This window comes from Rhinatrema bivittatum, chromosome 1, assembly GCF_901001135.1.
Source record: "Rhinatrema bivittatum chromosome 1, aRhiBiv1.1, whole genome shotgun sequence".
Taxonomy (NCBI): Eukaryota; Metazoa; Chordata; class Amphibia; order Gymnophiona; family Rhinatrematidae; genus Rhinatrema; species Rhinatrema bivittatum.
In genome coordinates, this window is record NC_042615.1 from 395,862,223 (window position 1) to 395,884,390 (window position 22,168).

At 45.5% G+C, this 22,168-nt stretch overlaps 1 protein-coding gene across 1 annotated transcript in view; it reads left to right on the plus strand.

Annotated features, from left to right (window-relative positions):
• GAK (cyclin G associated kinase) overlaps positions 1-22,168 on the plus strand; it is an 832,466-nt gene that overhangs the window by 150,025 nt on the left and 660,273 nt on the right. The window contains 1 exon segment of the mRNA XM_029601806.1: positions 5,422-5,511. Within this exon segment, the coding sequence (XP_029457666.1) occupies positions 5,422-5,511 (90 nt within the window).

Here is a 22,168-nt window from a genome sequence, read left to right on the forward strand (position 1 = left end):
GAACCTTTGTGGCATTGAAGGTTGCCAACAGGTCTAGATCCAGTAGGCCCCAGTGGTTCATCAGGAACTGAAAGGCCTTGCTTGCTAGCTCCCATTCTCCTGGGTCCAAGTTTTCCTGCTGAGGAAATCGGCTCTGCTGTTGTCCTTTCTGGCAATGTGAGAGGCAGAGATGCTTAGGAGTTGCTGCTGCGCCCATACCATAAGCGCATCCAACACATGTTGACTCTTGGTTCTACTCTGATGATTGATGTAAGCCACCATGGTCGCATTGTCAGACATTATCCAGACTGTCCAAGCCTCTAGCTGCTCTATGAACTGCAGGCACACCAACTGAACTGCTCGTGCCTCCAGTCTGTTTCATATTCCACTGCCAGTCTGCTGTATCTAGCGCCCTTGCACCACCAACACCTAACAGTGAGACCAACCCTGGAGGCTTGCACCTGTCATGAGTACAAACCAATCCAGCATTGTCAGGGAAGTTCCCATCCTGAGATAATCCATGTGTAACCACCAGTCCAACTAGGATCTCACCTCTAAATGAAGGAGCAACCTCACCACATAGTTCTACAACTGCGGATGCCATCAGGAGAGCAAGGCGTGCTGAAAAGGTTGCATATGTGCCCTTGCCCAGGTAACCACTTCTAATGTAGCAGCCATCAATCTCAGACCTGTAGATAAGACCACACAGTCGTAATAGCAGAGTTCCGCAGGGGTTGAACTCGCAGCATCAGTGTTTGGATCTGAGACTCCGGCAAAAATACTCTGCCTTGCCTTATATTGAATCAAACCCCAAGATACTCAAGGGTCTGAGATGGCTGCAAATTGCTCTTGGCCAAATTCACCACCCAGCCTAGTTCCTGTAGCAAGGAAACCACCCTGCGGGAAGTGCGAAGACTCTCTTCACTGTCTTTGCTCAAATTAAATAGTCGTCAAGAATAGGGGTAAACTAGAACGCCCTCCTTGCGAAGGGCCATTGCTACCACCCACCATAACCTTGGAAAATGTCCTGGGTACCGTGGCTAGTCTGAATGGCAGGGCCTGAAATTGGGTAATGACAATCCAGAGTAGCAAATCGGAGAAACCACTTCAATAATTTCATAGGTGGTCGCTATCAGACTGTTGGTTCTGAACATAATTCTCAATGGGTATTGCCCCAAATTTCCAAGCTCTTACATCTCATTGTTCACATCAGGTCTCACTGGAGCAACTACAAATCCTAAAGGACAAGCTAACCTTGCTCCTTTCGTCACATGCAGTAGAACTGGTCCTAGTGGTCAGGAAAGAGGCAAGGATTTTATTTGTGGTACTTTGATTTGGAAAAAATCAGGAGATCTGTTGCCTTATCTTAGACTTGAAGTACTTAAATTTTTAAAAAGAAAAAGTTCAAAATGAACACACTACTATCCTGTGTCATTAGGAAATAAACTTTTGGTCAATCACCTGAAACTTAAAGATGCGTACACAAAAAAATTCTCATTCATCCTGATCTCAGGAAGTAACTCTCTTTCATGGGTAGCCAAATATTATCAGTACAACATTATCACTAAATTGAGAGATTCCACCTTATATTTATTTATTTATTTTATTTCTATTTTTCAGGCACTTCAAAAGCAGATTGCGTTCAGTTATTGTAGGTATTTCCTTGTCCCAGAGGGCTCACAATCTAAGTTTTTACCTGAGGCACTGAAGGATGAAGTGACTTGCCCAAGGTCACCAGGGATGGCAGTGTGATTTGAATTTTGGTTTCCATGGTGCACAGCCCATTTCTTGACTATTAGGCTGCTAATCCACAATGAATATCCATGAACTCAGATGAGTGTCCAATTATATGTAAATCGATCTCATCATATTCATTATGGATATCCTGAAGAATGAATAAGTGTGCCTCCAGGAGATGGTTGGGAAATCCTGCTTAGAAGATATTGCTCTCCATTTATCTCTTCTGCTTTTGAAGTAGTGAATTCCACCGTACCAACCTTCTAGCTGGTCCAGTTCTTCCATCCTCCACAATTTTAATTTAGGAGGCAGTTAAAGCTGAAAAGGGCATTGTTCAAAAAATGGAAAGCCCCGGTATAAAGCAAATAAGGTCTAGTCAAGGACAATTGGTAGTAACCTCCATTGTAAGCCATGAGGAGAATCCGGTTGCGAGCAAGAGCATGTTCAGTAGTGGCCCCCACATTGTGGAACTTTTGCCATTAGAGATTAGACTGGAGAGACCTAGGTAGCTTTCTAGAAATAGGCTGACTTGTTTTTTTCCAGTTATGGTTGATAATATGCTGAAGGTTGATGATTAAGGGCTTTAGTTTTTAAATGGAGAGGATGAGGGCCGATGTCTGATGGGTTTAGGTTAACATCATGCTAGCTAAAGATGGAGCTAAGAATTGGTTTTTTTAATATTTATTTGTATATGGATTGTTTTTTGTATGTGTTTTACATATTTTAGTATGTATGTTCTATAAATCACATTGAGCGACCTTTTGGAGTTGGGGATGCAGTTGATAGAATTTGTAAATAAAATAGGCAAGAACATAAGCATTGGCAAGGTAGACATAAAACAGTTGTTAGACAGACCAAGAAAGACTTTGAGAAAAAGCTTGCCGATGAGGTGAAAACTAATAATATCTTTTTCAAGTACATTCAGAACAAAGAGCCTGTGATAGTCAGTTGGGCTGTTAGATGTTCAGGAAAGATCTCGGTCTGAAACATTCTTTAATTGTAGATACTCTGAACAAGTAAAACATATCTGTAGCACTGAATATCATCCTTGAAGAAATTTGTCAGCTTATATAATGTACACAAATACACTTCTTAAACCTTTCTTGTTTTTTTGGGGGTTTTTTTTTTGCTTTAGATTTTGTTGTTTTTCCCTGTTTTTCCCATTCTCTCTTATTGGGTCCCTCCAAAACTCCCCTGCTGTCCTTTCCCTATTACCCTTCCATTCTTCTCTTTCGTCCTCTGTGCTCAATTATCTCCAGTTATCTTATTTTTCCTTATTACATGCTCAGTTTTCTTCTCCTGTTTGTGCCTCACCCCCTCCATCTTTGCCTATTATCCATTTTCCCTTCCTGTTTCTTTCTCCCAGTTTTCCTGTGTTTTTGTACTCCCCTCATAAAGATGACAGAGGGGTTAAAGGGGCTCTTAGGGAAGAATAAGGCCATTGCAGAAAGACCTAAATGATTCTTTGCCCTCCGTGTTTACTAATGAGGATTGTTGGGGAGATACCAGTTCCAGAGATGGTTTTCAGGGGTGATGACTCAGACAAACTGAACGAAATCACTGTGAACCTGGAAGATGTAGTAGGCCAGATTGACAAACTAAAGAGTAGCAAATCACCTGAACCGGATGGTATGCATCCTAGGGTTCTGAAGGAACTCAAAAATGAAATTTCTGATCTATTAGTTAAAATTTGTAACCTATCATTAAAATCATCCATTGTACCTGAAGACTGGAGGGTGGCCAATTTAACCCCAATATTTAAAAAAGGCTCCAGGGGCGATCGGGTAACTATAGACCAGTGAGCCTGACTTCAGTGCCGGGAAAAAGAGTGGAAACTATTCTCAAGATCAAAATCGTAGAGCATATAGAAAGACATGGTTTAATGGAACACAGTCAACATGGATTTACCCAAGGGAAGTCTTGCCTAACAAATCTGCTTCATTTTTTTGAAGGGGTTAATAAACATGTGGATAAAGGTGAACCGGTAGATGTAGTGTATTTGGATTTTCAGAAGGCGTTTGACAAAGTCCCTCATGAGAGGCTTCTACGAAAACTAAAAAGTCATGGGATAGGAGGCGATGTCCTTTCGTGGATTACAAACAGGTTAAAAGACAGGAAACAGAGAGTAGGATTAAATGGTCAATTTTCTCAGTGGAAAAGGGTAAACAGTGGAGTGCCTCAGGGATCTGTACTTGGACCGGTGCTTTTCAATATATATATATAAATGATCTGGAAAGGAATACGACGAGTGAGGTTATCAAATCTGCGGATGACACAAAATTATTCAGAGTAGTTAAATCACAAGCAGACTGGTACATTACAGGAGGACCTTGCAAGACTGGAAGATTGGGCATCCAAATGGCAGATGAAATTTAATGTGGACAAGTGCAAGGTGTTGCATATAGGGAAAAATAACCCTTGCTGTAGTTACACGATGTTAGGTTCCATATTAGGAGCTACCACCAGGAAAAAGATCTAGGCATCATAGTGGATAATACTTTAAAATCGTCTGCTCAGTGTGCTGCAGCAGTCAAAAAAGCAAATAGAATGTTAGGAATTATTAAAAAGGGAATGGTTAATAGAACGGAAAATGTCATAATGCCTCTGTATCGCTCCATGGTGAGACCACACCTTGAATACTGTGTACAATTCTGGTCGCCGCATCTCAAAAAAGATATAGTTGCGATGGAGAAGGTACAGAGAAGGGCAACCAAAATGATAAAGGGGATGGAACAGCTCCCCTATGAGGAAAGGCTGAAAAGGTTAGGGCTGTTCAGCTTGGAGAAGAGACGGCTGAGGGGGGATATGATAGAGGTCTTTAAGATCATGAGAGGTCTTGAACGAGTAGATGTGACTCTGTTATTTACACTTTCGAATAATAGGACTAGGGGGCATTCCATGAAGTTAGCAAGTAACACATTTAAGACTAATCGGAGAAAATTCTTTTTCACTCAATGCACAATAAAGCTCTGGAATTTGTTGCCAGAGGAGGTGGTTAGTGCAGTTAATGTAGCTGGGTTCAAAAAAGATTTGGATAAGTTCTTGGAGGAGAAGTCCATTAATGGCTATTAATCAATTTTACTTAGGGAATAGCCACTGCTATTAATTGCATCAGTAGCATGGGATCTTCTTAGTGTTTGGGTAATTGCCAGGTTCTTGTGTCCTGGTTTTGGCCTCTGATGGAAACAGGATGCTGGGCTTGATGGACCCTTGGTCTGACCCAGCATGGCAATTTCTTATGTTCTTATAAACCATCATCTTTTTATTCCATGCTTTTATCTCTTCATCTTTCTCACCACTATCTCTATATTGGTATCCTTGAGCTGTATCCATAGGAACAGTAGTCATATACTGGCAACATAGACATCCAATAAGAGTGCATGTTCCTGGTCTCCTTCCTACCTCTGCACATTTTTGATGTGGAAATGAATCTTGCCAATGGGGAGGAGAAGCACTCATTGTCTGGGACAGCACGCACTCATTATTTCCCTGTTTTGCCAATCTATAGTCATTTTTCCTGCAGTTGCTACCTGAGAATGGGAAGAATGGCAACCAACTCTCCTTATACTGCCCAATTGTATGTATTACACTGTGCCGTAAATCAAATTTTAGGTAGCTGGTGTCTAGGATTTTTCCACCATGATCTTTTCTCGCATTTGATGTCTGACAGCACATTTATAGCTTTTGATATATTTTTCTTCATAGATGACAAGGAACACTACTCCGATATATAGGACTCCAGAAATAATAGATTTGTATTCTAACTTCCCAATTGATGAAAAACAAGATATATGGGTAAGTACTTTTTTTTTGTTTCTGCTCTGTGAACTCTAATGCTATCTGCTATATTGTCTGGTGCACATGGGTAGGAGGCATGTGTGTCCAACCCAGATAAAGCCATGGTTGCTAAAGGACATGGAGTGACACTGATAGAGACAAATGTATTTATTTATTACAATCCATTGCTGGAAAAGAGGATACTGCCTCTTAAATTCTAACTGGTGCATGATTGTAATCTGTTGGTAATCTGTAAACTACTATTAAAATCAAGATTGGAATGAAGATTGGAGGGTGGCCAAACATAACATTAGTTTTTCCAAAGGGATCCAGGGGTGACCCAGGAAACTACAGCTGGTGAGGCTGTCAGTGCCCGGAAAAATGGTTGAAACAATTGTAAAGAACAAAATTACTGAACATATAGATAATCATAGTTTAATGAGATGAAAGTCATCATGGGTTTAGGCAAAGGAAGTCTTGCCTAACCAATCAGCTACATTTTTTTGAAGGTGTGAATAAAGATGATCCAGCTGATATAGTGTATCTAGATTTTCAGAAAGTGTTTGACAAAGTCCCTTATGTGAAACTCCTACAAAAATTAAAAAGGCATGGATATGAGGCAATGTCTATTTTGGATTGAAAACTGATTAAATATAGAAAACAATTTTCTTAGTTGAGAATGGTGAATAGTGGAGAGCCCCAAGGATCCGTGTTAAGATTGCTGCTTTTTAACATTTATAAATGACCTAGAGAAGGGAACAAATCTGCTGATACAAAATTATTCAAAGTTGTTAAATCACACGAGGACTGCAAGAAATTGCAGGAACAACTTGCAAGATTGATAGACTGAGTATCCAAATGGCAGATAACAATTAATGTAGACAAGTGCAAAATGATGTGTAGGGAAAAGGCAACCCAAATTATAGCTATACAATGCAAGGTACCATGTTGGGTGTCACCACCCAGGAAAATGATCGTCATCATTGTGGATAATATGTTGAAGTGCTGTGTTAAGTGTGTGGCGGCAGCCAAGAAAGAATGCTAGAAATTATTATGAAAGAAAAGGAGAATAAAAGATAGAATATCATAATGGCTCTCTATCGCTCCATGGTGAGACTGCACCTTGATTACTGTGTGCAGTTTTGGTCATCGCATTTCAAAAAAGATATAATGGAACTAGAAGAGATACAGAGAAGGGCAAGGAAAATGATAAAGGGGATGGAACAATTCCTCTATGAGGAAAGCCTTAAGAGAGGTTATGGGTTTTCAGCCTGGAGAATAGATGGCGAAGTGGAAATATGATAGAGGCCTATAAAATGATGAGTAGAATGGGTAAATGTGAATTGGTTATTTACTCATTTCAAATGTACAAAAACTAGGGGACACACAATGAAGTTACTAGGTAATTCACTTAAGACAAAAAAGAAAAATATTTCTCAAGAGGACAAGCAGGATGGTAGTCCTCACATGTGGGTGACATCATCCGATGGAGCCCGGCAGGAAAACTTTTGTCAAAGTTTCTAGAAGCTTTGACTAGCACACTGAGCATGCTCAGCATGCCACTATCCATGCGTTCACGTGAGGTCCCCCTTCAGTCTCTTCTTTTCAGCTGTGCAGTTGCCTCGCGGTTTGTGGAGCACCACTCTTTTCTTGTTTTTGTTTTTTTTTGCTAAAAAGCCATTTTTTTCCCCCATTTCTATGATCTGGTCCCCCTTCGCAGTCAGTGCCTTCTCGGCATGGTAGGTTAAAGTTGCTGCTTTTTTACTTCTTTGCGGTAGGTTCTCGATGCCTCTCGGTGACTACTGGTCCCAAAAAGCAAAAAGGAAGACGGTCTAACAAAGCCGTGAGGAATAAAAGAAGGGGATAGCAGAAAGTCCTTCAGAAAGTCTTTATTGGTTGCCCGACTCTAGGCTTGAGTTTCGCCCAACAGAGGGCTGCTTCAGGGGCTACATAAAAAATAATAAATAATAAACAATAAATAATTAAGAATATAATCAGTTACTTATAAGATTATAAAAACAAAACTATGGTGTAAATAATTAAAAATATTAATTAAGAAGAGACGCAAAAGTACATCTACTAAAACATTCAGGTTGCGTAATTATAAAAAATTCAGTGTGCATAATGATAAAACAATTTATATGGAACAAAACAGAGGAAGACAAAAGATAAAAATAAAATTACAGCAACAGAAGCCTCAATACTATCAACCTGGAAAGTAAATTAGCTGACATGTACTATAAAACCCTTCATACGGTGGTGCAACTTATAAAACAATCATACCTGAATAAAATCTAAATCGGTGCCATCTGTAGTTTTTCCTAATTTTTTTATTTAACTCTAATAAATAGCGGTATCGTTGTTTTAAAAAAAACAAAAAACCAATACACCATTTCCTGGCGTGTAGCCAGATGGACTCAGAACGAATGGGTATAGTATGCTTGTGCTAGCAGTTGGAGACGGATCTGACGTCAGCACGGGTATATATACCCCCACAGGAAGCGTAGCAACTTAGTAATTTCCGTCTCCAAAGCAGTTTGGAGAGCCTGCACGCTCGTTGAGCGTGTTTCCAAATCTACTTTCTACTTTTTACTACATTTCTACAGCACGAGCCCCGCACTCCTGCGGTGATACCCTAAGGTCCCTCCCCCAGTTGAGTTTCCCGGGGTGATTTCCGTGATCCTCTGGAGGTTTAAGACCTCTGTCCGGTGGCCGAATCGCGGCAGGGACGTAGCCCCTGGGCGAGGCTCGGGCGTGGCGAGCGAGGCGCCTCGGTCCCGGCGTGGATGAGGCAGCGGGTGCATATCCTCAAACGCGGCGGTGAAGGTACTTGCCCTCTACCCCCGCAGCCGGAGACCGCCCGAGTTCCAGCCGGGAAGCGCCGAGGATTAGGTAAGGCGTACATCTCTTACTTTTGGTCTCCGAGGAACCGAGGATCGGCGGCGTGGCACGCCGTGGAGGGCGCCATTTTGTGGCCTTGTTCAGGTATTGAGCGCCCGTGATAGGCGCATGTCTATGACTAAGCCGCATATTGTTGAGAGCATATTGCATATCATTGAGCATATATCGCTAAGCCGCATAGTGCTGAGAGCATATTGCATATCATTGAGCGTATATTGCTAAGCCGCACATTGCTGAGAGCATATTGCATATCATTGAGCGTATATTGCTAAGCCGCATATTGCTGAGAGCACATTGCTTCTTGTTCAGCGTACATTGCTAAGCCACCTATTGCTGAGAGCACATTGCTTATTGTTCAGCGTACATTGCTAAGCCACCTATTGCTGAGAGCACATTGCTTATTGTTCAGCGTACATTGCTAAGCCGCCTATTGCTGAGAGCACATTGCTTATTGTTCAGCGTACATTGCTAAGCCGCATCTTGCTAAGAGCATATTGCATATTGTTGAGTGTATATTGCTAGCCGCCCATTGCTGTGAGCATATTGGATATCATTGGGCGTATATTGCTGCCGCTATTATGAGCGCCTGTTGTGTTAAGCGTATATAGCTGCCGCATATCATTAAGCGCATACTTTTCAATGGAACAGAACGCCTCAGCGTCTTCAGCGGGAGCGCCTCCTGCCTCCGGCATTAAAGCCCTTGGCCTCTGCTCCGCATGCCAGCTTCGAGCCACGCACAGTGAAGAGCCAGACTTCCTGTGTGCCCAATGTGAGGAGGCCGTGGGACCCTCGGGCCAGGACCAGTCTCAGCCACGATTCGCTGACAGTGCCCCAGGGGCTACCCCGGATTTAGCGGGCAGTGTCGACCAATCTGGAATCCCGGGGGATCTTGTACCCCGGCGATTAGAGACCGCTTCAATTTCCTGGGTGGATCTCTTTAAGGGGATTCATGCCTTTGTACAGATGCAAACGGCTTCCAGTCCAGGCTCTGCTGTTCCTGCTGTGGCTGCGACTGCGGCGGCTGCTGTGGCTGCTGCTGCGGTTGCGGCTCCAGCGGATCCTGTTCCTGGACCTTCACACCCTTATCGTGAGCGGGACCTCCCGCCGCTAGACAGTCCGGATCAGTCGGACCAGGAGGTTTCACCGGACGAGTCCGAACTCCCGGACGAGGTGGAACTTCCCTCAGGGATTGAGCCATATAGAACCATGAGGCGGTTCTTCCCTAAAGAGGATCTTTCCGACCTGGTGTCTCAGTGCCTGGCGGAGTTGGATATTACAGGTCCCAGCGCTACGGTACCCTCTGCTGGAAGGCCTTCGTCCTACAGCCCGCCATTTTCCATTCCTGCAAGCAGCACAACAACTGATAGATTTAGAATGGGCTGCACCAGCGGCCTCATTCAAAGGGGGTCGGGCCCTGACAGGCATGTACCCCCTGGCACCGGCTATCCAGGAGCTGCTGGCGTGCCCTCAGGTGGACACCTTGATTAGCGCTGTGGTCAAGCGCACTACCATTCCAGTTGAAGGGGGGGCGGCCCTCAAGGAGCCTCATGACCGGTGACTGGACGCCATTCTGAAACAGACTTTTGAGGTGGCAGCTCTATCTTTGCGGCTCGCAATCTGCTGCACACTGGTGACGCGTTCCTGTTTGTCACAGGTCAGGAACAATGCTCCAGCAGCAGACATGGAGTCATCTCTCTCGTTCCTCACGGATGCCGCATCAGACCTAGTCCGGACAACAGCCAAGGGGATCTCATCCTCCATAGCCGCCAGGAGGCAGCTCTGGATCCGGAAATGGTCTGCCGATGCGCCTTCAAAGACACGCCTCCCCAGATTGCCCCTTTAAGGGGCTCTTTCCTGTTTGGGCAGCGACCTTGATAAACTGGCCAGCACATGGGGCACCTCTCCAGTCCCTCGACTGCCGGAATATCGGTTCAGAAGGAACCAGCGCGCCTTTCCAAGGCCCTCCATGGGTAGAAGCTCTCAGCGCTTCATTCCCTACAGGAGTCGCTACCAGGCACCCACGTTCTCAGGCCCGGAATCAGTCCATTCGGACCAAGCAGCGCAAGAGGGGAGCAGGCCCGGGCTCAGGTCCTGGCCGCGCCTCACAATGAGAATCCGCCGATTCATCTGGGGGACGGAGCCATAGGGGGCAGGTTAACCCCTCTTCTACCCCAGATGGGTCGAGATTACGTCGGACCAGTGGGTCCTCGCATTATCCGAGAGGGCTATTATCTGGACTTTCATCACCTCCCTCCGGACAAGTTTGTGGAATCTTCCTGTCCCACACACAAGAAGGCAGCATTGGGAAGCTACCCTGGCGAGGCTCCTGTCCTTGAAAGCCATCATCCCAGTACCTGCCTGGGAAGTGAATTCTGGACACTATTCCATGTATTTCATGGTAACCCCAGAAAGGGGGCACCTTTCGGCCCATACTGGACCTCAAGTCAGTCAGTCGATACTTAAGGGTCCCGAGGTTTTGCATGGAAACTCTGCGCTCCGTCAAGACCGCAGTACAGCCAGGAGAATTCCTCACGGCCTTAGACTTGTCGGAAGCCTACCTGCATATCCTGATCCATCAGGATCATCAGCGCTACCTACGCTTCAAGGTTCTAGGACGCCACTTCCAATTCCGGGCTCTGCCCTTCGGGTTGGCCATGTCACCGTGGACCTTCACCAAGGTGGTCGTAGTGGTAGCAGCGGCACTCGGACGGAAAGGAATTCTGGTCCATCCCTACTTAGACGACTGGCTGATCAGGGCGAAATCACGAGAGGAGAGCCATCGGACAACCGACAGAGTGATCGCCCTTCTGGAAAGCTTGGGCTGGGTAATCAACCTCAGCAAGAGTTGCCTACAGCCTTCCCAGTCACTGGAATACCTGGGAGTACAGTTCGACACCCAGGCAGACACAGTCAGTCTCACTACCAAGAGAAGGTTGAAACTTCAGACGCGTATCCAGTACTTGATGGGAGCCAGTCGGCCCATAGCTTGGGATTATCTGCAGGTTCTCGGTCTCATGGCATCCACCCTGGAAGTGGTACCTTGGGCAAGGGCCCATATGAGACCTCTACAACACTCCCTGCTCTCTCGCTGGAGCCCCCGTCTCCGGAACTATTCCACGCACCTACCTCTGCCAGCCAGAGTACGGACCCAGTTACGGTGGTGGTTGCAGTCCAACCACATGAGCAGGGGGTAGAAGATGTCCTCCCCCACGTGGACTCTGCTCACCACAGATGCCAGCCTGAGCGGCTGGGGAGCACACTGCGAAGGACTTACCGCACAAGGGCGGTGGAACAGAGAAGAGTCAGCTTGGAACATCAACCATCTAGAGGCTCGGGCAGTCCGATTGGCATGCCTTCGATTTGCTCACAGACTGAAGAACAGAGCAGTCAGAGTGATGTCCGACAACGCCACCACAGTGGCATACATCAACCGTCAGGGCGGAACCAGAAGCCGACAAGTATCTCTGGAGATCGCCCCACTGATGGCTTGGGCAGAGGCGAATCTTCAGGACATCTCCGCCGTCCACATTGCCGGGAAGGACAACACCACAGCAGACTTCCTCAGCAGAGAGAGCCTAAATCCGAGAGAGTGGCAGCTGTCACCCACAGCCTTCCAGATGTTTGTGGATCACTGGGGGATTCCGGACATGGATTTACTGGCGGACAAGTCCAATGCTCAAGTACCCAGATACTTCAGCCGCAAGCGTGACCCGTTCTCACACGGAATCGATGCCCTGGTTCAGCCATGGCCTCCGGGGACTCGGCTATACGCCTTTCCTCTGTGGCCTCTGCTGGGTGCCATCATCCACAAGATTCAGAAACACCGGGGCCTAGTTCTTCTAGTGGCACCAGACTGGCCAAGAAGACCCTGGTATGCGGACATGAGAAGACTACTGGCAGGGGAGCCTCTCCCCCTGCCTCCTCTCAGGGACCTTCTACGTCAAGGTCCCATCCTTCACGAGGATCCGGCTCAATTCTCTCTTACGGTCTGGCCATTGAGAGGGCTAGACTGAAGAAAAGAGGTTACTCGGAACCCGTGATAGATACACTCCTCCGAGCTCGCAGGTTTTCCACATCTCTCACCTACGTAAGGATCTGGAGAGTATTTGAAGCATGGTGCGACACTCATGGCACCAATCCACATGCGACCACAATCCCTATTGTGTTGGATTTCCTGCAAGATGGACTTCAGAAGGGTCTCTCCCTCAGCTCCATCAAGGTTCAGGTGGCTGCGCTGTCTTGCTACGGTCCCAGGAGGGATAGCAAGACCATTGCCAAGCACCCAGATGTCTCTCGCTTCCTGCAAGGAGTCAAGCATATTCGTCCGCCACTGAAGTGGCCTGTGCCCTTATGGAACCTCAACCTTGTTTTGGATTTCCTCGCGGGATCCACCTTCAGACCCCTTCGGGGCCTGTCTCTCCGTTCTCTAACTTTGAAGATGGTGTTCTTGCTGGCTGTATGTTCAGCATGCTGCATCTCAGAGATACAAGCACTGTCCTGCCGTGATCCCTTTCTCAGAATCACTCCTGAGGCTATCCATCTTCGGACGGTTCCCTCCTTTCTACCTAAAGTGGTTTCACAGTTTCATCTTAACCAAACCATATCCTTGCCTACCACGGCGGGTTTGAAGAAATCTGAAGAAGGGCGTTTACTACGCCATCTCGACATTGGCAGATTGCTGCCCAGATATCTGGAAGTGACACAAGAAGTACGAAAGACGGACCATCTGTTCGTCCTGCACAGCGGGAAAAGAAAAGGGGAAGCGGCCTCTCGGCCCAACATCGCCCGCTGGATTAAAGAAGTTATCAGAGCAGCTTACGTGGAGGCCTGGAATTCTCCGCCTCTGCAAGTTAAGGCTCATTCTACCAGAGCACAAGTGGCATCTTGGGCAGAATCCAGGATGCTGTCGCCTGCAGAAATATGTAAAGCGGCGACGTGGTCCTCCCTCCATACCTTCTCCAGGTTCTACCGTCTGGATGTCCAGACCAGGGAGGACACAGCATTTGCGAGGGCGGTACTACATGGTCCTCAGGCAGCCTCCCGCCCAGGCTGGGAGTAAAGTTTTGTACATCCCATTTGTTCTGAGTCCATCTGGCTACACGCCAGGAAATGTTGAGATTACTTACCTGATAATCTTTTCCTTAGTGTAGACAGATGGACTCAGCATCCCGCCCAGCTGCCTGTGTACATGGGTTTCACCGATTCAAGGTAAGCCATGTCATTTGTTTATATAAGAGCGTACACTCTACCGGGTGTCAACGCCTTCCGGTTGTGAATGCTGGCGGTCTCCAGCTACTATCAATCGGACAGGGGAATCCTATTTCCACTATTTCACTGAGCGTCAGTACAGACATCCATAACAGCTTTTGCAAGGAAGATTACTAAGTTGCTACGCTTCCTGTGGGGGTATATATACCCGTGCTGACGTCAGATCCGTCTCCAACTGCTAGCACGAGCATACTATACCCATTTGTTCTGAGTCCATCTGTCTACACTAAGGAAAAGGAGATTATCAGGTTAGTAATCTCAACATTTACGTCTAACATTAAGCTGTGTGCCTGGATTCTTCTATTCTGTTTAAATAAGTAAAAGATACTGTTGTAAAAGATTATCTTTTTTAATGTAGTCATAACACTTAGTATGCAGGCTTTTTATTAACAACGTTGGTCCCTTATTTCTACACACATGAAATCTCTTTAGTTATACTTTGAAGCTGCTTTAATTACAATTGAGAATTTTCCTACTGTTGGATGAATATACAATACCTACGCAGTCCAACGAACAGCGACACCTGTATGCCCAATGATGGCATCTATGTGAGGTAACTACATAAGAACATAAGTAAATGCCATACTGGGTCAGACCAAGGGTCCATCAAGCCCAGCATCCTGTTTCCAACAGTGGCCAATCCAGGCCATAAGAACCTGGCAAGTACCCAAAAACTAAGTCTATTCCTTGTAACCATTGCTAATGGCAGTGGCTATTCTCTAAGTAAACTTAATGGCAGGTAATGGACTTCTCCTCCAAGAACTTATCCAATCCTTTTTTAAACACAGCTATACTAACTGCACGAACCACATTCTCTGGCAACAAATTCCAGAGTTTAATTGTGCGTTGAGTAAAAAAGAACATTCTCCGATTAGTTTTAAATGTGCCCCATGCTAACTTCATGGAGTGCCCACTAGTCTTTCTACTATCCGAAAGAGTAAATAACGGATTCACATCTACCCGTTCTAGACCTCTCATGATTTTAAACAGCTCTATCATATCCCCCCTCAGCCGTCTCTTCTCCAAGCTGAAAAGTCCTAACCTCTTTAGTCTTTCCTCATAGGAGAGTTGTTCCATTCCCCTTATCATTTTGGTAGCCCTTCTCTGTACCTTCTCCATCGTAATTATATCTTTTTTGAGATGCGGCGACCAGAATTGTACACAGTATTCAAGGTGCGGTCTCACCATGGAGCGATACAGAGGCATTATGACATTTTCTGTTTTATTCATCATTCCTTTTCTTAATTTTGTTTATTTTTAACAATTTTAATTATAACCCCCCTCCTCTTTTTATTACCAACAACATTTTTATATTAATGATATTTTCCAGTTAAGTCTTTGGTGGAGCCCAATGTATTGAGCACACCTATGAATACACCGATTTAGATTTTATTCAGGTATGATTGTTTTATAAGTTGCACCACCGTATGAAGGGTTTTATAGTACATGTCAGCTAATTTACTTTCCAGGTTGATAGTATTGAGGCTTCTGTTGCTGTAATTTTATTTTTATCTTTTGACTTCCTCTGTTTTGTTCCATATAAATTGTTTTATCATTATGTACACTGAATTTTTTATGATTACGCAACCTGAATGTTTTAGTAGATGTACTTTTGCTTCTGTTCTTAATTAATATTAATTTTTTAATTAATATTTTAATTATTTACACCATTGTTTTGTTTTTATAATCTTATAAGTAACTGATTATATTCTTAATTATTTATTATTTTTTATGTAGCCCCTGAAACAGCCCTCTGTTGGGCGAAACTCAGGCCTAGAGTCGGGCAACCAATAAAGTCTCAGTGACTACTGGTAATCGACCGCACGCTGGGTAACTTTTATGGTGGTGTCTGGTTTTCGTCAGTTCCCGCAGACCATGTCCATCACGGATCCACTTGAGGGTTATATCCTTTGCCTGGGGGCCGCATTCCCGAAACCTCGGTTCCCTAAGCCTTTACAGAGTCCTTCTGGCCTCCCGTAGCCCCTAGTCCCCTCGATGCCAGGGGAACCGTCATTTCCTGCGGTGCCCTCGAGGCCTTCAAAGCCCAGGTCTGATATCCCCCATTGGCCTCGCTGGCATCGTGCTGGCCCTATTGAGAAGGAAGGGCCTTATGACCCATGGGGGGATGATTCTACGGAGTTTTCCTCCAACTACTCAGATGACCCTCTCTGAGCCTTCCTTGCCTGAGGAAAGGTATCTGTCTCCCCCCGATCTGTCGCTCATCTGCGGATGGGCATTCTGTCCTATTTCTGGGAAGCTGTACTTTGTCTATCCCTTCTCGGTGGAACCTCCCCTTAATCTGAGGGAGGGTGGGGGGGGGGGGGGGGTGCAGGGATCTGTCTGCTAAAAGACACTGCTAGCTGCCCTCCCACCTTCCTTGTGATCCCAAGTCCAGCAAAACAGACCTCTGAAACAGACTTTTATTTAACAGATTTGTTAGCAGCATTTAGAAAAATAATTCTTATCTTTACATTCTGGCCAACTAAGCACCAGTTTCCCTAACAAAACATGCCATAAACCTAGCTTGCTTTGATATAAATAATTATGGCTACCTTACGTATCTCTGATTCCAATGTTCAGGGCGATTCCTCCTATGTCACCTCAGATGCAGGTTCTAGCTGGAGGACTGGAGAGCGTGGACAGGGGAGAGGCTCACTTTCTGGGCTGGCTGGCAGAGCTGACAGCTGGTTCTCACCCTTCGGGATAGCAGGGAGATCTGGCTGGCTTCAGACCCTCCTTTCGCTTCTAGGGTCACCTCAGGATTTTCTCCCCATTTGGCGTCAGGGTTTGAGACCTCCCTTCCTTTGGGGGGTCCATGCCAGGCCTCACTGCTTCCTTTTTAACTTCTGGGTTGGCGTCTGCCAGGAGTGGTTCTTCTTTCAGGCCTCTTTCTTTTCTGGAACCAAAACTTTTTTCGTTCCTGGAACTGAGCCTCTTCCTCTTTCTGGATAAGAACCTTGTTTTCATTTGGAAGCAGATCTTCTGTTGGAAAGTCTCTCTTGTTTGGAAAACACACTTCTTTTGGAAACAGAACTCGAACCCCCTCAGCCTCCTTGTCCCCCAATATTATACTTCCCAGCTGATAAATATCTGAGCTCATGCATACCCTCGGTAGTGGGTGGAGAGTCTCTTGCCACATTACAGGTCCTTTCTGTACTTCAGAGGGTACTGGCCACTTTGGCAGGTCCCTTCCACCCCCCCCTTAGTTTTTTTGAGAAGAAACTGTCATGTAGGTCATCCTAAACTGTGTCAGTGTCAGCATTGTTTCAGTGCAGCTCTTCTTTCCAAAAGGTGGGGGTCAATGCTTAGGATCTTAAGTTGTATTTTCTTTTATCCCAGGACAAGCCGGATGCTAGTCCTCACATATGTGTGACGTCACTGACTGAGCCCTATTACGGGAAAACTTTGTCAAAGTTTTCTAGAAACTTGACTGGCCCTGTGAGGCCACTGAGCATCCCAGCATGCTATGATATTCTCTGCCACAGGGGTCTCTCTCTAGGCTTCGTTTTCCTCGCTGCTGTAAGCATCACGGATCAAGGAGCCTTGTGAGCTTTCCTCACAATATTTGACTGAAAACTCACCGAATTCTCAAAAACTTTTCTCCATAGGGGGATCTCTCTGTTTTCCACCTGCCGGTGAGTAACTAAGTCTCATTTTTACTTTTTAGTAAAACTTTTCTCATCTCCCTTTTTCCATTTCATCGACTGCTGTTGACAAAAAATGGCTTCCCGATTTAAAAAATGTCCGGTTTGCATAGAACGATGTCTATAACAGATCCACACCTAGAGTGTGTTATCTGTTTAGGAGACAAACACGATGTTTCATCCTGCCCTCAATGTGCAGAGATGGCTCCTAAGGGAAGGAAACTTCGACAGGAGAGATGGAACATCTTCAACCTCCAGCTCCTTCCTTCTCCTTCAACATCACGAAGTCGCTCCGGTGGGGTGTTACAAAGTGAGTTTTATTGAAAAAACGCCGTCTGGAAGATCGGGGGCGATCATCCATTCTCGTCGACGGCATCGATAAGGTCAGTAGTCATCATCGACCGAAACATCGCCACCGGCATCGACATGCATGGACTCCAGCGACCCGCCCCTCTCCCCGGGGGAACCGACTGCTAAACGGCAAAAATCTCAGGAAAACTCCGCTAACCGTCGGCGCCGGGGCTATACCTGCATCGATTGAACCCCACAGGGCTCGCAGACGTCATATCGAAGCCTTCACCGCCACCGCGTACAGTCGCTCTGACTACACCAGACTGTATAGCAGGAATTGTCCGATTTATCAGACAAGCGGTGCTCCAGGCCCTGAAAAGAACATACACCTATTCCGGTGGCTTCAGACTGATGCAGGTTATTGAACCAAGGCCGGTACCTTTACCGATGCCGGTGATTCCAGTGATGCCGACGACCCTGTCTGCCAGTACTGTTGCCGATACAGACGATTCCATTGTTGCCGTCACCTCCAACGTGCCAGTTAAGGTGATTCCGGCAAGACCACCGAAGTTACCGAAGCCATCGTCTATTCCACAGCAGTCACCATCGATGCCACTTACTCCCAGGGACCCGGGACATCCAGAACTGGCACTACTAGCAACTTCTACTTGAAGAGACTAGATGAGGTGGTCGGTGCTCTCCCCTGCCAAACCTGGGAAAGAACACCTGGAGGACTCACCCTTGGAAGATCCACAACCAGGTCCTTCAGAATTCCTAGACCGCCTAGAACTTCCACAGTCTCTCCACCTGGAAAGATCCATATGATACTTGAGTGATACACACTCAGATACTTCTTCAGAAGGTTTCATGTCTGATCCTTCCCCACCTGATCCAAGAAGAATCTCCACCAGAGAGATTTCTCTTTCAACACCTTTATCTAGGAAATGGATGATACCATTCCATTTCAACTTAGTAACGGAGCAGGGATGTAAGACACAACTTTGAGGTTCTCCAAATCATGGATCCTCAAAAGCAAGTGGTAGCTATACCAATCATAAGGGTACTTTTGCAATTACACAGCAACGGATTTGGGAGCATCCATGCTCTGTGCCAGCCACTAACAAAAGAAGGGACACTACATATTTGGTGCAGCCCGCTCCTGGCTACCAAAAATCACAGCTTCCTCTCACCAGTTGGTAGTGGTAGAGTCTGCGCAAAAGAAGTTCCAAGAGGGTTAGACAACATTCCTCAAACCCCCCAGGAAAAGGCCACAGATTTCTGGATTCCATGTTGAGGAAAGTCTATCAAGGGCCATGTTAAATTCCAGGATATCTTCATATCAATTGTAAATGACCCAGTACCAGAGGGATTTGTGGAAGCAAATGCAGGAATTTATTCCATCAATTCCATCACAACATCAGGAAGCAGCCCAAATGATCATTCATTTAGAAGCAGGCAAACATGAGGTCCGTGTGGCCTATGATGGTTTCGAAACAGCTTCTAGAGTGGCTGCATCGGGTATCAGTGCCAGACGTTGGGCATGGCTTAAAGCCTCGGACCTCAGGCCTGAAGTCCAAGACAGGTTAGTAGATCTCCCATGTCTTGGTGACAATCTTTTCGGATCTAAGGTACAGGATGCAGTTGCTCAATTAAAAGAGCATACAGAAACCTTGATACAACTATCATTGATCCCGCAAGATCCACCTTCGCAGCCACTACGTAGGCCTCAAAGGAAGGATTCTAGAAGACCTTTTTATAGACAGAGGCGGTACTACCCCCTACATCTAGAAGCAGGTCTGCTAGACTACAACAAAGGGCTCAGCTCAGCCCAGACAGCCTAGACCTTCCAGACCTCAACTGGCACCGCAGACTGGTCCAGCTGCTGGTTTTTGAGGCCATTTCCAGGGAACACAGCCATCTCTCCAATCCTCATCCAGAGCTTCCGGTAGGAGGTCGAGTATCCTCCTTTTACACCCATTGGGTTCACATAACAACAGACCAATGGGTACTTGCGATTATATTATGAGGTTATCAACTCAATTTCCTCTCAATTCCAACAGATTCTCCTCCGAGATCTCTTTCTCGCAATGAAAATCACGTACTCCAATTGCAAGTAGAATTATCCACCCTTCTGAAAGCCAGGGCTGTAGAGCCAGTGCCCTGGACACAGTAGGGCAGAGGATTCTATTCCCGTTATTTCCTCATTCCAAAGAAAACTGGAGGCCTACTTCCCATCCTAGACCTCCAGAAATCTCAAGTTTCTGAAAAAAGAAAAGTTCAGGATGGTGTCTTCAGGCACCATGCTGCCACTTCTTCAAACAGGAGATTGGCTTTGTTCTCTGGATCTTCAAGACGCTTACGCTCACATTCCAATATTCCCTCCTCATCGCAAGTATCTGTGCTTCATGCTAGGTCATCGACATTTCCAGTACAGAGTACTACCATTCGGACTTGCCTCTGCTCCCAGAGTATTTACAAAATGTCTAGCAGTAATAACAGCACACTTGCCTCATCCAGATGCTTCGTTCAGTCTTGGCATACCTAGCCTTCTCATCTAGTCTTGTTCTGTCCTGCTACCTGGACCTGACCATGTCTGCCTACCGCCAGGATCTGACATCTTACCTTTCACCTGACTATGCTTGTTTGCCCCCTGCCTTAACCCTTGGCCTGTGCCGGTGCCTCCAGCTTGCTGACCGGTGAGCCTGACTTCATTGCTTGGAAAAATAAAGGAAAGAAATTTGCATAACGTATAGATAGACATGGTTTAATGGGACATGGGTAGCATGGATTTACCTAAGTATTATCTCCCAAAGATAAGACGCAAGGATCTGTACTAGGACCAATACTTTTCAATATATTTATAAATGATCTGGAAAGGGATATAATGAGTGAGGTGATCAGATTTGCAGATGACAAAATTGAGAGTAGTTAATCACATGTAGATTGAGATAAATTGCAAGAGGACCTTGTGAGATAAGATTGACCAAATGGCAGATGAAATTTGTGGACAAGTGCAAAGTGATGCATATAGAGAAAAATAACCCATGTTGTAGTTACATGATATTAAGTTCCATATTAGGAGTTATCACCCAGGAAAAAGATCTAGGCATCATAGTGGATAATACATTGAAATCATCGTATGTGTGCTGCAGCAGTCAAAAAAGCAAGCAGAATGTTAGTAATGGAATGATGAATAAAATGGAGAATGTCACAATATATTGCTCTGTATCTCTCCATGGTGATAACGCACCTTGAATACTGTGTGCAGTTCTGGTCAATGCATCTCAAATAAGATAATAGTTGTACTGGAAAAGAAAAGGGTGACCAAAATGATAAAGGGGACAGAATGGCCTCCCTATGAGTAAAGGCAGCTTGTAGACAAGTCAGCTGAGGGGGGAATATGATAAAGGTCTTTGAAATCATGAGAGGACTACAACAGGTAAATGTGAATCCGTTATTTACTCTTTCAGATAATAGAAGCACTAGGGGGCACTCCATGAAGTTAGCAAGTAGTACATTTAAAACAAATTGTAGAAAATTATTTTTCACTCAATGCATAATTAAGCTCTGGAATTCATTGCTGAAAGATTTGATTAGGGCAGTTGGTGTAGCTGGGTTTAAAAAAAGTTTGGATAAGTGCTTGTAGGAGAAGTCCATAAACTGCTATTAATGAAGTTGACTTGGGGAATAGCCACTGCTATTACGGGCATTAATAGCAGAGGATCTTTTTAATATTTGATACTTGCCAGGTACTTGCAACCTGGATTGGCCACTGATGGAAATAGGAAGCTGGGCTTGATGGACCCTTGGACTGATCCAGTATGGCAGCTTCTTATGTTCTTATGACCCCAGCGTGCCCTTGGACTCTTGCTCTCACAGTCTTAGGGGACCCGCTTAATGTCCTGCCAGCTGTGAGAACCCAAGGGCTAAACGCGTGGGGAAGGCGGCTGATATAGGTGAAGCTCCAGTCTGTCCTACTTCAGGGCGCATTTGCCAACTGTCTGTGTAGGCCTCTTAGGTTCTTCTATGAGGCTGTGTCGACTACACCACAGCATAAAGGGCTCACTCCCACACTACTCATCACAACATCTAGGAGGAGGGAGTTCTTCCTGTGTTCCCATTTGTTGACTGAGAAAGATTCCTTTGTGCCCAGGTTGGCCTGGAAGAGTAAGGAGCAAAGCATTGTGTGGAGACAAAGCTAAGGCACCATTCTGGTTTATAACCTTTTGGAGGTGCGCTGTCCAGAATTCTACACAGTAATTGGAATACTGTTTACAATTCTGGAGACACCAGAAGGATATTAACCAGATGGAATTGGTCCAGAGGGTGGCTACTAAAATGATTAATGTCCTTTGTTCTAAAGCATAAGGAGACATGTAAAGATCTAAATTTGCATACTTTAGAGGAAAAGATGAAATGGAGAGGTATGATAGAGATATTTAAATTCCTTTAAGATTTTAATTCAATGGAATTGAGGCTCTAAGACAAGGGATCATAAGACGAGTGAAAGAGGGTAGACTTGAGTAATCTAAGGAAATATTTCGTAACACAGAGGGTTACATGGAGCAGCC